This window comes from Antechinus flavipes, chromosome 2 (assembly GCF_016432865.1).
Source record: "Antechinus flavipes isolate AdamAnt ecotype Samford, QLD, Australia chromosome 2, AdamAnt_v2, whole genome shotgun sequence".
Classification (NCBI taxonomy): domain Eukaryota; kingdom Metazoa; phylum Chordata; class Mammalia; order Dasyuromorphia; family Dasyuridae; genus Antechinus; species Antechinus flavipes.
Genome location: NC_067399.1, coordinates 298306645 through 298324148, shown reverse-complemented (window position 1 = coordinate 298324148; position 17504 = coordinate 298306645). Strand labels below are relative to the sequence as shown.

The 17504-nt window shown below is 37.8% G+C and overlaps 2 protein-coding genes across 3 annotated transcripts in view; one reads left to right on the top strand and one right to left on the bottom strand.

Moving 5' to 3' along the window:
* The window catches only part of LOC127549414 (uncharacterized), a 254813-nt gene that overhangs the window by 14986 nt on the left and 222323 nt on the right, over positions 1–17504 (bottom strand). The window lies entirely within an intron of this gene.
* Positions 8522–17504, top strand: part of KCNK13 (potassium two pore domain channel subfamily K member 13) — a 174988-nt gene continuing 166005 nt past the window's right edge. Inside the window, exons 1-2 of one of the 2 annotated variants that reach the window (XM_051977417.1) lie at positions 8522–8719; positions 9988–10593. In XM_051977417.1, the coding sequence (XP_051833377.1) occupies positions 10254–10593 (340 nt within the window). In that variant the 5' untranslated portion in view covers positions 8522–8719; positions 9988–10253. Of the gene's footprint in view, positions 8720–9063; positions 10594–17504 lie in introns of those variants that run through there. The other variant, XM_051977418.1, reaches the window with a different exon arrangement.

The following is a 17504-nucleotide window of genomic DNA, read 5'->3' as shown; positions in this document are numbered from 1 at the left end:
ATCTTGTGATGAAGAGAGCCATCTCTACCTAGAGAGAGGAATGTGGGAACTGAATGTAGATCACAAGATAACATTTTTACTCTTTTTTGTTGTTATTTGCATTTTTTCTTATTCATTTACTTTTTTTTATCTGATTTCTCTTGTGCAGCAAAAAAATTTTATAAATGTTTACACAAATTGGATTTAACATATATTGAATTGCTTGCCATCTCGGGGAGAGGGTTGGGGAAAGGAGGAGAAAATCTGAAACACAAGGCTATGCAAGGGTCAATGTCGTCAAATTATCCATGCATATGTTTTGAAAATAAAAAGCTTTATAAAAAAAGAAGTGAATTTTCCAGATCATACAATACATTAGACAAGATGAGGACCCTTAACTCCATTTTCAGTTTACTGTAAAATATTGGGGCTGTTTTCAACTTAGCACATTTTTCTACTTTGATATTTTGTATTCTTTTGCATATGACATTTTAATTTTGTTTTTGTTCTTGAATTGAACATCCCAGTTTCAACAAAAAACTTGGAAGGAAGAAGAAACAAACAATAAAAAAGAATTGATCAGTTTTTAGGAAGGAGTCCTCTTTACTGTGTTGGAAGAATGAATGGAATTGTGAAGTTTCATAGCAGTATAAGTATGAAGGAGAGCTGATAATTAGCAAAAGTAATAATGATAATATTTATGTAGCATGTTACTAATTCAAAGTGCTCTTGTATGCATTATTTGATCTTCACAGCAATCTTGAGTTGGGCAAGTATTATCACCTCCACTTAACTAATGAGGAAACTGAGATGCAGAGAAATAATTTACCCAAGCATGAGATTAGCCCCCAGGTTTCTAATGTCAAATCCAATGTACTTTCTACCACACTACATTACCTTTAAGCTGTAATGAGTATGAATAGTTAGAGATAAAATTATCAATTGGGTCCTTTATAGAAATTGTATTTTTAAATAGATAGTTTCATATTAGATTTCTTTATACAGACATAATTTCTATGTCTGAAGATAATCCTATTAAATGTCTATAAGTTACAGAATTTATTATCATTATTAGATCTATAGGACTTTCCACTAAAATAGCAACCTACCAGGCATTTATTGTTATATTATACTTTGGTCTAATTTCTCTCACTCTCTTTATAAAATGTTTTTGGTAGTCAAACTGGCTGATTCTTCAAATAGGAAATGAGGCCATAGAATTTAGTTTTCATAGAATTCAAAGATTGGAAGAGCTCTTAAAATTCCTATAATTTGATTCTTTCTTTTTACAGATAAGGATGTTGGAACCCAAAGAAGTCAGGCTTCATATTAAGTAGTCATAATCATATAAAATTAGACTTGGACAGGACATTAGGACATAGATTGCTACAATTATAGCATTAAGACCTTGATAATAGTATATTCCAACTATTTTATGTTTTATCCAAAAACCTCCTTAGAGTTCTCCCATTCTCTAAAAATCTTTCATCTGATGTACCATTAAGCAATAATCCTATCTCTCTTCCTTTTTATTTCCAAATTTCTTTCTACACACATTATCTTCATTCACCTCCCACTCACTTTTGAATCTCTTGTAATCTGTCTTCTGATTTCATTTTTGTTCAGTTGTTCAGTCACATCCAACTCTTCCTGACCCCATGGACCATAGCACATTAAGTCCTTCTACCCTCTACTTTCTCCCAAAGTCTGTCCAAGCTCATGTTATTTTGTTCCCGGTGATACTTTCTATCCATTTCATCCTCTGTGGTCCCTTTTTCCTTTTGCCTTCAATCTTTTCCCCAAACAGGGTCTTTTCCAGTGAATCCCATCTTCTCATGATGTGGCCAAAGTATTTAGCTTCAGCTTCAGAATTTGACCTTCAGGGAATAATATGAATTTTTAAATTATTGACTGATTTGATCTCCTTGTTGTAAGGGATTTCATTACTCATAAAATAGTTCTGTCCAAAATGATGTATAATCTAACTGCTAAATCCAATGGCTTTTTTCTCAGTCGTCCTTCTTGACCTCTCTGTAACTTTTAACATTGTTAACTATTTTCCCTTCCTCCCTGAGCTTCCTAACATTGCATTCTATCATTTTTCTACTCCTTTAACACTCCACCAGATCTGAATAACTTAGTCCTGGGTCACCTTCCTCTCTGTACTCTATCAGAACTGCACCAGCTTCCATAGATTCAGTTTTCAAGTATGCATGTGATTTCTATATCTACATATCCAGCTCTTATATATCTCAAGTTCTGATCTCCTATCAGCCACCAGCTATTGGCTGCCACGTAACACAAACCTGTCCTCAGCTAGATTACTAGCTGTATAATCCAACTCAAATCACTTTGTTTGCTTCAGTTTCCTCATCTGTAAAATGAGGTAGAGAAGGAAATGTCAAACCACTTCAGTATCTTTGCCACAAAATCCTTTTAAAAAAAAAAAAAGGGTAGGGGTTGTAAAGGATCAGATGCACCTGCAATGGCTGAACAACAAACTGGCTGTTGTCCATCTCTAACTATATGACAGTCATCATCAGGTACACAGTACATTCGGACTTTCCTAGTATGGGACAATGAAAAAAGCAAAGGGATCCTGTGTGCTAAATTCATTCAAATCCTCGCTCACTTCTTTATTTCTAATTTTGAGTAAATCACTTAACCTCTCAACTTCAGTTTTCTCATCTATAAAATGAAGATATTAGACTAGTTATCCTTAAGGTCCCTTCCAGCTCTAAAATCTAAAAATCCTATGATTCTCCCAAACTGTACCCTTTTTTGAAATTCCTTATTTCTATCATGGATACTACTATGAAAACTCATGTTAAGGATCCAAAAATTATCTTCAATGCTTCATTATCCCTTGATTTCTCCAATATCCAAGGAATCCTGCTGATTGCATAACTCTACAATATGTCTGAGATCTGTCTCTTTTCTATTTATACAGCCACCAACCTAGTTCACAATCATTATAATCACCTCTCATTTTGGTTATTGCAGTGGCCTTTTCTTTGACTCAGGTATCTATCCTCTTCAACCCATTGTACACATATATATCAATGTGTTCTTTTTTTCTCAATTGTATTTTATTTTTCCAAATACATGTAAAGATGGTTTTCATCATTAATTTTTGTAAGACTTTTGTGTTCCATTTTTTTCTTTCTCTTTCCCTTCTTTATCTGCCCTCTCCCCAAGACAGCAAACAATATGATATAAACATGTGCAATGCATTTAAATATATTTCCCATATTTGTCATTTTGCACAAGAAAAGTCAGATCCAAAGGGAAAAATCATGAGAGAGAAAAAGAAAATGAAAAAGTGAAAATACTGTGCTTCGATCCACATTCAGTTTCCAATCTATATTCAGTCTCCATTGTACTCTCTCTGAATGTGGATAGCACTTTCCATCCAAAATCTATTGGAATTATTTTGGAATACCACATTGCTAAGAAGAGCCAAATCTATCATAGTTGATCATTCCATAATCTTCTTGTTACTCTGTATAGAATGTTCTTTTGGTTCTGCTTGCTTCACTTAGCATCAGTTCATATAGGTCTTGTAGGTCTTTCCTAGGTTTTCTGAAATTACTCTGCTCACCAGAATTCCATGACATTCATATACCTTAACTGATTCAGCCATTCCCCAAATGATATGCATCCACTCAATTTCCAATTCCTTGCCACTACAAAAAGAGCCACACATGTGGATCCTTTTCCCCCTCCAATGTAATATTCTTAAAGTGTTTACCTGACTGTGTCATTCCCATGATCAAGAAGCTTAAGCAGTTTCTTATTGATATTAGGATAAAATGTAGCTTTGCCATTTTGATTTTTAAGGTCCTTTACTATCTGTTTCCAACCTGTTGTTTCTCATAGATAATATTTCATCTTCTATTTCCTGCTTTCATATATGTTGTCCTCCATTCCTAGAATGTTTTTTCTATTTACTTTTGAAATCTTTAGTTTTTGCTTTTTGTTTTTTAGTTTTTTACAAAACACAGTCCAGTTTGTGCTTCCTATATTAACCTTTTCTGTTTTGTTGCACTCATTCATTTATTTCTTTTCCCCCCCATTCATCCAACAAATGTCTACTCTGTAAATTCCCTGTTTATAGTTATCTATGTCCAAGTTTTGCCTTCCCTATCATATCCCTTGAGAGCAAGGACCTCAGTGTCATTTGTCTTCGTGTGCCTCACAATATTTTACAAATAGGTGCTCAACAAATGTTTATTGAATGAATAAAAATAAAGCTAATAACAAGTGTGTTTGTATCATTTCTAATCATATTGTTCCACAGTAACCTAGATGTCTTTTTTTTGTGTGCAATTTTAACAGGGTTGTGATTTTATGAAAAGTGGAAAGGAAACAAAGCCTAGAAAAGAAAGTGTTTCTTAGAGAAAAATCCAGAAATTAATAAAATATCTAATTCATTCAACTATGGAAAATTCTGCTTTAATTATTTTGTGTTTGGAAAAATATTTTGTCTTCTATAAATCTTAAAATTTCCTATAGAAATACAAATTATTATTTTTATTGTTATTAAGAAAAACTACCACCAGCTTCACCTTAAGTATCTTGGATAAGCTAAAAAAAAAGCACTTTGAAACTATCAAAGTTATTAAACACTTACTGTATCTAACCTGAAGCGTTAGATACAAGCCAAAGAAATATAGTCTCAGCTCTCAAGGAGCTTACATCCTAATAAGGAAAGATCATATATAAATGGGAACTGAAAAGAGGAAGAAGGGAAGATACAATCCTGGGAATATGGTGGTGAAATCTGAAGAAGGAAGGGTCATTAGTCTGAGTCCTTCCTCAAGGTATAGAAAGAGAAGGCAGCTGAATCATGGCGATAAAGCTCAGAGTGAAGAACTAAAAAGGGGGACTGACGAGGAGATACTGTCCAAAGAGAATGGTGGTGAAATCTGAAGAAAGGATCATTAGTTTGGGCCCTTCTTCAAAATGACGTCAAAGTACTTGTGTTTTTTTTTTCTTTTTGTCTCAAACCCTCTATTGAACATTTGTCAGTGAAAAATATCCTGTCTCCTTGATTTGAAATTATTTTTATCAATTTCATCTATTCACACATTAGACATAATGGGACATATTGGGACATATTGCCACATATTGTCTGATTTAACATGGTGTAGTTAATAGAGCACTAGACTTGGAGTCAGAAAAATTTGGGTTCAAATATCATCTCAGCCACTTATTAGCTGGATAATAACTTGGGCAAATGATTTCACCTTTCTGTAATTCAGTTTCTGCATCAGTATTCTGCCTTAATATATTTGATAGATTCTAGGGTCCCTCTTACTCTAAATCTTTGATACATGATTATGCATTCCTAGAATGGATTTTGTTCTTCCCCCTTATATACCATCCCAACACAAGTCTTATAATGTTGATGAATTTAACTGAAACTTTTCTCACCTACCTGTCCTGTGTAGCTGCTGATACTTTTGACAAACTCTTCTTGGATCTCTCTTTTGAATTCTATGACACTTCTCTCTTCTTGTTCTAAATATGTCTAAAACAGAACTCATTATCTTTCCCTCTGAATCTGCTCATTCTCTAAACTTCTATATTTTTGTCAGAGTCAGAGGCTGTTATTATTCAGTCATGTCTGACTTTTGGTGACCCTGTGGATAACAGTATGCAAAAGTTCTTCACAAAGATATTATAGTGGTTTGCCATTTCCTCCTTCTGTTCATTTTACAGATGAGGAATTGAGGCAAACAGGATTAAGTGACTTGCCCAAGATCACATAGCTACTAAGTGTCTGAGGCCAGATTTGAACTCATGAAGATGAGACTAACTGACTCCATACGCAGTACTACCTAGCTGTCTTAGAGTCAGAGGACCTGAATTTAAATATATTTGGTGCTTACTATCTGTGTCTCCTTGCTTGCTGTTTCAACTTTCTTGGACCTATTTTTTCTCATATCAGGAATTTGAACTAAATGACATCTGAGATCACTTCATACATTAGATTTATGACTTTATGGTCAATCATCTTTCCAAATCATTCAGGTTCACAATCTCAGAATTATCTTCCATCCTTTCTTCTCCTTCACATATCATATCTACTCAGCTGCTAAGTCTTATTGATTCCCTCTTCCCAATAATTCTTACATTTATCCTCTTACCTGTATTCTGGTCTTCTTCATACTTCAACACTTTATTATTTCTCATGTAGACTATTGTAAAAATCTCCTGGCTAGCTAGTTGAGCTCTTATTTTTTCTTTTCCCAATTTAACTCTCCAAACAGCTACCAAAATAATCTTCACAAAGTACAAGCCTGACATTGTAATTTCTCTACTCAAAAATTTTTATTTATTCTCTATTACCTCTAAGATGAAAACACTTACCTTGGCATTTTCAATTCTTTAAAATCTGGTTTCAGACTTCCTTTCTAGAGTTATTTCTAAGTATTCCCCTTTATACTTTCTACGTTCCATTTTTAGCTGGCCATCTTAATGACCAAACTCAAAATTCTATTTCCTATTTCTGCACCTTTGTGCTCACCATCCTTATGTCTCAAATATATTCTCTCCTTCTTTTCTCATTACACAATCCTTTAAGGCCACAGTCAGGTGCTATGTCCACATAAAAACATTCCTATTGCTAGTTGTGCTTTCTTTCCTCCTGACTCCAGGGCTGGTACTCTATTCAATGCACCATCTGGCTGTCCCCTGTACTTTCTTTCCTAAAATAATTTTGTATTTACTTATTTCCATCTAGTAGAGAGAGGGGGGGGGGGGGAAAGGAAAGAGAGAGAGAGACAGAAAGAGACAGAGGCAGAGACAGAGAGACAGAGAGACGCAGAGAGAGAGACAAAAGAGACACACAGAGACACAGAGTAAGAGAGAGACAGAGACAAGAGACAGACAGATAGACAGACAGACAGACACACACACACACACACACACACACACACACACACACACACAGTGTGGGGGGAGTAAACCATGTGGTCCAGTAGATATCAGACACTTACTACCTGTGTGAACCTGGGAAGTTACTTAACCCTGTTTGCCTCAGTTTCCTCATCCACAAAATGAGTTGGAAAAGAAAGTTGCAAATTACTTCAAGAATATCCCAAAGGAGTTTACCTGTATTCTTCCCTTCTGAATCAAAATAATTAAATAAGAATTAGTATCTAAGCTCCTTGAGAGGACTATTTTGCACTTCTGCTTTTGTATGCCAGCACTGAATGCTTGCACATAGCAGGTTCTTAATGAAAATATTGTGTTAAATTAATGAGCAGATTCATATTCTTCTGATGCCTTGTCAAGGAAATCTTTGGAAATTGATGGGCCAGATCAAAGTAGTCAAGGAAGGGGTAAACACAATGAATTCTCACTCCCAGCTAAGAAAATTCCACCCCAGGTCATTGATGTCCTCTGATTTTGGCTCACTATATTGCCAAATCAAGATTTTCACCGTTCCAAATCCCCTCTCCCCAATATGCTGGAGGAACTGTACTCTAATGGAAGGAATGGGCTGCATTTGTGGGGGGCTTTTATGGATATCTTATTTGATCCTCAAAATAACCGTGAGAAATCAGTAATATTATGATCCTTATTTTACCACTGAGGGAGGTGAGACAGCCAGATTTTTTTCCCCAAGGAACTTGTCCAGGTTCACTGAACTGTTTGAGGGAAAATCTGAACTCAGGTTTTCCCGATTGCAGGTCCAGTGCTATTAACAACAACAAAACCCTTAGGTAGCTCTGTGTGTCAGGTATTATGCTAAGCACTTTGGGATTATCATCTCATTGGCTTTTCACAACAAACTAGAAGGTTTTACAGAAACTGAGGCAGACAGAAATTAAGTGACTTCCATAGGACCACATAGCTAGTAAGTGTCTGAGGTGATATTTTAACTCAGGTCCTCCTGAATTCCGCTCCAGCTGTTCTATCCAATGCACCGCCAAGCTTCTTCGGCTAGGCTCTTAAGACACTTAAAACTAGTTGCATGACTTTGGATAAGTTTCTTTTCGTCTCTTTGGTCTTCTCCAGTTTCTTCGTCCGTTAAGTTTTATTGCTAGGGTCTTTTCCGGGGGTGGGGGGTGGGGGGAGGTGAGAATGGGAAGGCAGAAAGGCAGGTCTGTAGGGGACTAGGCGCCCTCTCCCGGCCTAGTAGAGTCATATACAGACGGGTGATCCGCACCACTCCCCCTACTACCTTTCCCATCTGCAGGAAGAGCCCGGCAGGTCTCTCGCTTCTGCCAAACTGGCAAGCACTGCCGCTGAATGAGCCTGCCCAGACCCACGGTTATCCGGACTGCAGCTCCCTGCAGCCGAGCTCACCTCCAAACTCGTGCAGCCTGGATACAAGAGATCTAAGGGGAGATGTGGGGAACAAGCGTTGGAGGTGAGGGGGGGAGGGAGGAAGGAGCACCAGCTGGACGGGGCGGGGTCTCGGCAGCTTCCTCCTACCTCCGAGGGACTTAAGGGGACTTGCAGTCCGTGGGTCTCCACCTGTTGCGTTTCAGTGCGCGCGGGCGGAGGCGGAGTTTGCAGAGGGTGGAAGGTGGAACTGACAGCTCCGTATCTGAGCAAGGGGGGGCGCTAGGCAAGGTGCTGGCGGTGGGGAGTGGAAGCAGCCTGCTGGGGGAGATCCTCGACGGGGAGACCTCCGAGGGGAAGAAGATCCGCGGCTCAGCTGCTGCTTCCAGCTTCCCACAGAGCATCCAGGCACCAGGGAAAGAAGCACCAAGCATCCGACTGAGTAAGAACGAGCAGGGGCATTGCACTCTCATGGAGAGGGTGGGAGGGGGCAGGCCCTGTGGAAGAACCTTTCGAGTCTTTTTCACTGGGGGAAGAAAAAGGAGATAAAGCGATACTGCAGATAAATTTAAAGCCAGCACAGCTGTAGATAAAACAGAGGAAGGTCCGGGGTTTACCCTGGTTCTTCCTCAAGAACCTCTCCTCCCCTAGAGATTGAGCCGTGATTGGGCCCCTCGGGATGCGTTCACAATCCCGTTAGAGAGCTCTGTGAGTGGGAGGAGGTAAGAGGAATATGGGGTTCGCGTTGAGTGGGTCCCTGGAATGGGGGAGAACACAGAATATGAGCTTGTGTCCCATAGTCTTTTTCATAAGCGTCCTTCCTCCCCCCTTTCCTTTTTTCTTTTCTTTTCTCCCTTCTTCTCCCCGGCCCCTCCACCTCCCCACCCGCTCATTTGGCTTCTGGGTATTGATGATGTCTCTCAACGGTTCGAGAGGTGAAAATATTTTCTAGTTCCAGACTTTCTCTAATTTACCTGCTTTTTTGCTATCAGTGGTGGTTTACCAAGCACTAAACTCAGATTTATTCTTTTCTCCCCTGCTCTCTATCTTCGGTGACCTCAGCAGTAGTAGACCCTCGAAAGTCTGTGTTCCGTGGAAGAGAGATTGGGTAGCTCTAGGGTACGAGAGTATTTCTACTGGACAAGAGACTCCAAAAATAGAAGAATCTGAGATTTGAGCAAAGAAAAAGTCAACTGGGATTCTGTGGTGCTGAAGGATGGTGCTGTAGGAAGGATTCTTTTCAAGGGGCGTCAAAACCTGGGGTCATAAGCGCTTAGATCTGAAAGGGACTTTAGAGCCTAACCAGTTATTTTAAGAAGATACTGCTGGGTAGAAATTTCAAATATGGGGGGGAAAAGAAAGAGCCCAAATTTAAGGCAGCAGAGGATGAGACTTTTGGAGATTCAGGAGGGTTGAGGTTTTCCTTTGACCACGCGGAAACAAGAAATCTCCTCCCTACCTCTTGTCACCAAGTGCCAAAAATACTGAGAACACTGGAACTAGGGAGGGGGAGAGAAGGAGGATCTGAAACTGGGTAGCAAAAACAAAGGGGCTTGGGGAAGAGGCAATATTCAAGAACTGCAGCACGTTGGTCTTTGGAAGACATCTCGTGGGGAATGAACTCTGGACCAGACTACTGACTTGCCCCCTAAGAGACAAAGTCACCCTAAAACTGTTGGTCTAAGGCTTTTTTTTTTTTTTTTTTTAAAGCATGCTACGGGTCTGAAGAGAAAACCAAACAAATAAACAGTTCTTGGAAAGTGAATACTACCATGGGCAGCGCCAGGAATCGCGGTTCAGACCGATATTAGCATAAGGCATCGGACCATACCCTCACGTTGTAAAAACAAGTCCTTTTTCATCACTGGGCTGCCTACCCTTTCCATCAGTTATCTCCCGCCCCACTCCTTTCCTGTTACCACAGCAGTTTGGAAAGAACCTGATTGGGCCACTTTTCCTTAAGGACCTTGCCAGCCATGGCAAGTCAAGGCTGCAGCTGCTGTTGGACTTCTGGGCACCTGAACCTGGACAATGTTAGATTCTTGATACTGGCTATCTTGATTGTCCTATACATGCTGTGTGGGGCAGCTGTCTTCTCCGCGATCGAGAGAGCTAATGAGTGCAGGGGAAAGGAATTGTGGAGGGAGAAGTTACTAAACTTTAGCCTGACTCACAATCTGAGCCTTGATGTGCTTGGAGATTTTCTCCGGAATTATGAGGAGGCCCAGTCTGCTGGAATCCGAATCGATGACACCCGGCCCCGGTGGGACTTTACTGGTGCTTTCTATTTTGTAGGCACTGTGGTTTCCACTATAGGTAAGTGAATTTTTTGAGGGGACCGGGTGAGGGAATGGTGTAGCTGTAGAGGAAGTAGAGGAGACCAGACAGTCTGCAGACAGGACAAATTGATGGGGAAAACCCATAATTACCTTATTTTGTTCATTTATTCATTAACTAGAAGACATGAATTCACTACAGGTTGCCTTTATATCCAAAACTATGCTAGTCCCTAGAGATTCAGAGAAAAAGGATGAGATTGTTTTCAGGGGATTATGCAAGAAGATAGATGACTTAGATAGATGACATTATATTTTTTGATCATCTTAACAGTTCTAGAAGGTAGATTAATATGGTAGCACTCTGTTTAAATGAAAAGAACACTGGAGTAGGAGCCAGAACACCTGGATTTGAGTCCAGTGTGACCATTTGCTGGTTGGATGACTTGAGTCAAGTTAATTCACTTCTTTGAACCTCAGTTTTCTCTTCTTTAAAATGGAGGCAAGGTAATTCTTGCACTCACTATTCTGCAGAGCTAAACTGTGAGGATCAAATGATGTAATCAAATGATGTAATGTATAAGAAGTGCTTTGTAATCTTTGAAGACTGTATAAGTGTGTCTTGTAATTATTGTTGATAATAAGAGAATCATTCAGGCTTGCCTCCTGTTCTTGGGATTTACAGAAGCTCTTCTTGTTCCTGGCTTAGTTGTGTGTTACTTAAGGGAAGCGATAACATTCTCAAGAATTTTTTTTAATAATTTAAAAAGTATAGTGGAAATCCTTTATGTTGCTGAAGATATGTTAACCAGCTGGAGCACATGTAGAAGAAGGCACCCAGGATGGTGAGGGGATTGGCACCCATGCCATAGGAAAACTGGCTGAGAATTTAGCCTGGAGAAGAGAAAAATTGGCAGTGAGGAAAGGAAAACATCCAGCCAAGATCTTTGACTGTCGGAAGGCTATCGTGTGGAAGAAGGGTTGTCTCTTGAATCCAGAGGGTAGGATTAGAATAGAAATAAAAAGAAGACAAATTTCAGCTCCAGATCTTTTTAACAGTTGGAGCTGTCCACCAAACTGAAATAAAATAATGAAAGCTAACATTTACTTAGTACTTGCAAAGCACTTTACTATTTCATTTAATCCTTACAACAGTTTTGGCAGGTAGGTACTATTATTATCAACACCATTTTCCAGATGAGAAAACTGAGGCAAACATTGGTTAAGTAACGTGCCAAAGGTCACATAGCTAGTATCCGGCTGATGTTAGATTTGAATTCGGGTCTTCTTAACTTCAGCTCCATTGCTCTTTTACTGCAAGTCTTCAAGTAGAGACAAGAGAGTCACTTGTTGGGGACAGACATTATGAAAGAATTTTTTGCTCAGATTGAAGTTGGACTAAATAACTTCTAAGATCCCTTTTAGCTCTGGTATTCTCCATTTTAGTGGACATGGCTGCATTTTGAGTTCTACTATATATATTTTGAATCACTGATTTTGGGATGGGGGAGAGGAAAGGGAAGCTGTAAATTATACTAATTCCAATTCCAAAAACAGTGGGATGACTGATCTATAATATTAAAATACACAATAAATCATTAATTCCTTGGAATAATAGGCATCATATTCATGTCAGCAGTACATATTCATGTCTGAAGGTCAGAGAACATGGTTGAATGTGCAAATTCACCGGGGAGAAGGAACAAGGAGGAAACAGGTAGGAAAAAGTTTCGAGTCCATTTAAGAGGTCATTTGAAGATTTGTCTGCCCTGTGTGTAATCCATCTTAGAAAACTTCCAGGAGGAGTTGTAGCATAATTTCTGGGAACCCTGATATTGTTAACTATTGATATTCAATTCAATAAATATTCATTTAATGGAGACCAAACTATTTCCTGGTCCTAAGTCCCTGATATTTTTACAACATAATTTCATAATTTTGTGGTGAAAATGTTTTACTGATATCCCTTGTTTCCTTACCTTTAGCCCCAAACTTGACACCACCCTCCCCTGCTCCATGATTTAGCATTTGGGCTGGGAAGCACCACTAACTTTCAGGGAATGAGATCCAAACTTTCAACTCAGAAGCTATTATTTCAGAGCTGGGGCTGCTCAGTAATATCAGGGAAGGGAATGTTTTGCATTTAGTCAATATCCTTCTCACCTCCTATCTCTATTTACTCCCCTGAAATTTTTCTAGGTGACAGCTTTAAAGGTTTGAGCCAAATCTTTTCCTTTTGAATATGTAAGGTACTATGCAAACCACAAATTGCTATATAAATGCCAGCTATCATCATTATTTGGCTAATCATTCCTTGTGTTTTCTATCTTATATAATCTATAGATTTTTTTCCTTGAAGCTTGTGTATATCCCTGAAGCTTGCAAATGTTGATTCATGTACTTTGCTATATTATTTTATTCCCTAGAGGACTAACCTCTAGTCAAGTGAGTGTATTGTTTTCATTCAGTGCTACACTTTCCTGTGACCATTTATCCTATTACAGAAATATTTTAACTCTCTTTAAAAACAGATCCTGTCCTATTACTCCTTGTTATTGTTTTCTTTTTCGACCTGGGGCAATCTCCTGCTTATCAGGATCATATCTAGCTTATGCTTGTATTTATGCAGAACCCCTCAGAATTGCTCTCTACTTGAAAGATAGATGTGATATTGTGGTAAAAGGACATTATAGTCACAGAGTTAGGAAGACCTGATACAAGTTCCATCTCTGGCATGTAACAGCTCTGTGACCTTAAGCAAGTCAGTTTCTTCAGCTGTAAAATGAACTGGAGAAGGAAATGGCAAAAACCATTCCAGTATCTTTTTTAGAAAAAAACCTAAATGATTTGATGAAAAGTTAAATATGACTGAAAATGATTAAACCACAATAAAAATTGTCAAATAATGTTTCCATATGCCAAGCTGGAATCTATCTTTGTAGTTCCTAAATTTACCCTCTGGAACTAAGTAAAAGAAGTCTAATTCCATATTTTCACTATGACCTTTTCACATATTTGGGGACAGTAATAAGATCTTCTCCTAAATCTTTCCTGGATAGTGTGATATAATAGAAAGAATACTGGATTTAGTATCAGAAGATGTAGTTGCACTTAGCAGGACCTTGGATAAATCACTTCTTGGAAGTTCTTCTTGCTCACAAAATTATTATGAGCAAACTGCTTTATAAACTTTAATGTACTAAATAAGTGTGTATTATTATTATTCTCATTACAACTTTATTTAACCAAACCTCATGTGACATTATTTTCAATGTTCATTGTCTATACCAGTGACCCCTCTCTGAATACCCTACCCTCACTTATCAGTTTTAAGGAACTGGACTGTGATTTCACTGGTAAAGAGCTCCTGTCAAGGAATCCCTTCTATCAATTAATGGTCTAAGAGAATTTCTAGGGTTTCTGAGAAGATAAGGGGACTTCTTGTCCTGCATCCCATAGTTATCATGTTTCAGAAGTAACATGAACTCTGATTTTCCTAACTCATGCTTAATATCTATTACACCACCAAAGTCTCTAAACCTTCCCAAAATCTAACCTCAAACATTATATTCCCTTCTAGTTCATAAATCTTATATTAAACATAGTACTCCACGTCAGATTTGACCTGTGCAGACCATTCTTTTCTTCACTCTGGATACCATTTTAATATTTATAATTTTTGTGGTTTAGTCATTTCAGTTGTGTCTTCATGACCCTATTTAGGGTTTTCTGGGCAGAAATTCTGAAATGGTTTGCCATTTCCTTTTCTAGCTTATTTAACAAATGAAGAAAGGTATGCAAATATAGTTAAGTGACTTGCCCAGGGTCACACAGCTAATTAAGTTTGAGGCCAGATTTGAATTCATGAATTGAGTACTCCTTATTCCAAGCCCATTGTTTTATTTACTATATCATCTAGCTGCCCCTGGCTTCCCATCAGGGAAACAAAATCAGGTGCCCTGAATGATAGACTGGGATACTCACCACCAGACAAAAATATAACATATTTTTATCTTTATGTGTTGTTATAATAACAAAACGGCATCAACAACAATAGGTGACATTCATATGGTGATTTAGAGTTTACAATTCACTTTTTATATATTATCTATTTTAAACATCATTATACCTGAAGAAACTTAGGCACAGAAAGGTTAAGTCACTTGGGTGTGGTCAAAAAGTTACTAAGAATCAGAGGCAAGTCTTGAATACAGGTCTTCCTGAATATAAGTATTGTTCTGTATCAACTGTGTCCTATTGCCTCTCATTGCCTCTTGTTAAACTCAGGAGAAAGAACAATAACTTATCACAAAACCCCACAAGGTTATAGACTCAGAAACTCTGAGTGTAACCTAGTGCAGTAAAAGAGAAATTTAAACAGTAATTCAGTCCCCTCAAGGAAAAAACAAAACTTGGACTTCTCTCCATAAGAATCACTTCAGTTGGACTCTTGAGTTCTCATGCTTGGCAAAGTCAATAGGACTTATGTGCTGGTATTTTGGCATTTCCACCAAGGAGTTAATTTCTTTAGAATGTAAGAGTGCAGAAATGTGGAGTGCAGAGCCATATCTTGATATCTGCATACTTGTAGAATAATATGTTGCCTTGAAACCAGCTTTCAAAGACAAATTCAGATCAATGGTAGGAAATTCTAGGACAATGCCCTAGTATGGGGGAAATCGAGCCCTCAGGGAAGGGCCAAACTAACTACTGGCTAGTTTGAGAGTCAGCTAAAGTGTAGCCACCAGGGGGAGATAATTTCCCATTTTGATTTTTCTTTTTTTTAATTTAATTTAATTTTATTTAATAATAACTTTATATTGACAGAATCCATGCCAGGATAATTTTTTACAACATTATCCCTTGCACTCGCTTCTGTTTCGATTTTTCTCCTCCCTCCCTCCACCCCTTCCCCTAGATGGCAAGCAGTCCTATATATGTTAGATATGTTGCAGTATATCCTAGATACAATATATGTTTGCAGAACCGAACAGTTCTCTTGTTGCACAAGGAGAATTGGATTCAGAAGGTAAAAATAACTCGGGAAGAAAATCAAAAATGCAAATAGTTTATATTCATTTCCCAGTGTTCTTTCTTTGGGTGTAGCTGTTTCTGTCCATCATTTATCCATTGAAACTCAGTTAGGTCTCTTTGTCAAAGAAATCCACTTCCATCAGAATACATCCTCATACAATATCATTGTCGAAGTGTATAATGATCTCCTGGTTCTGCTCATTTCACTTAGCATCAGTTCATGTAGGTCTCTCCAAGCCTCTCTGTATTCATCCTGCTGGTCATTCCTTACAGAACAATAATATTCCATAACATTCGTATACCACAATTTACCCAGCCATTCTCCAATTGATGGGCATCCATTCATTTTCCAGTTTCTAGCCACTACAAACAGGGCTGCTACAAACATTTTGGTACATACAGGTCCCTTTCCCTTCTTTAGTATCTCTTTGGGGTATAAGCCCAGTAGTAGCACTGCTGGATCAAAGGGTATGCACATTTTGATAACTTGTTGGACATAATTCCAGATTGCTCTCCAGAATGGTTGGATTCGTTCACAACTCCACCAACAATGCATCAGTGTCCCAGTTTTCCCGCATCCCTTCCAACATTCATCCTTATTTTTTCCTGTCATCTTAGCCAATCTGACAGGTGTGTAGTGGTATCTCAGAGTTGTCTTAATTTGCATTTCTCTGATCAATAGTGATTTGGAACACTCTTTCATATGAGTGGTAATAGTTTCAATTTCATCATCTGAAAATTATCTGTTCATATCCTTTGACCATTTATCAATTGGAGAATGGCTTGGTTTCTTATAAATTAGGGTCAGTTCTCTATATATTTTGGAAATGAGGCCTTTATCAGAACCTTTAACTGTAAAGATGTTTTCCCAGTTTGTTGCTTCCCTTCTAATCTTGTTTGCATTAGTTCTGTTTGTACAAAGGCTTTTTAATTTGATATAATCAAAATTTTCTATTTTGTGATCTGTAATGGTCTCTAGTTCATCTTTGATCACAAATTTCTTTCTCCTCCACAAGTCTGAGAGACAAACTATCCTATGTTCCTCTAATTTATTTAGAATCTTGTTCTTTATGCCTAGGTCATGGACCCATTTTGATCTTATCTTGGTATATGGTGTTAAGTATGGGTCCTTGCCTAATTTCTGCCATACTAATTTCCAATTATCCCAGCAGTTTTTATCAAATAATGAATTCTTATCCCAAAAGTTAGGGTCTTTGGGTTTGTCAAACACTAGATTGCTATAGTTGACTATTCTGTCTTGTGAACCTAACCTTTTCCACTGATCAACTAATCTATTTCTTAGCCAATACCAAATGGTTTTGGTGACTGCTGCTTTATAATATAATTTTAGATCAGGTACAGCTAGACCACCTTCATTTGATTTTTTTTTCATTAATTCCCTTGAGATTCTCGACTTTTTATTGTTCCATATGAATTTTGTTGTTATTTTTTCTAGATCATTAAAATATTTTCTCGGAAGTCTGATTGATATAGCACTAAATAAATACATTAGTTTAGGGAGTATTGTCATCTTTATTATATTCGCTTGGCCTATCCAAGAGCATTTAATATTTTTCCAATTATTTAAGTCTGACTTTATGTGTGTGGAAACTTTTTTGTAATTTTGCTCATATAATTCCTGACTTTCCTTTGGTAGGTAGATTCCCAAATATTTTATGCTATCAACAGTTATTTTGAATAGAATTTCTCTTTGTATCTCTTGCTCTTGGATTTTGTTGGTGGTGTATAAAAATGCTGAGGATTTATGGGGATTTATTTTGTATCCTGCTACTTTGCTAAAATTATGAATGATTTCTAATAGTTTTTTAGTAGAATCTCTGGGGTTCTCTAGATATACCATCATATCATCTGCAAAGAGTGATAGTTTGGTTTCTTCATTGCCAACTCTAATTCCTT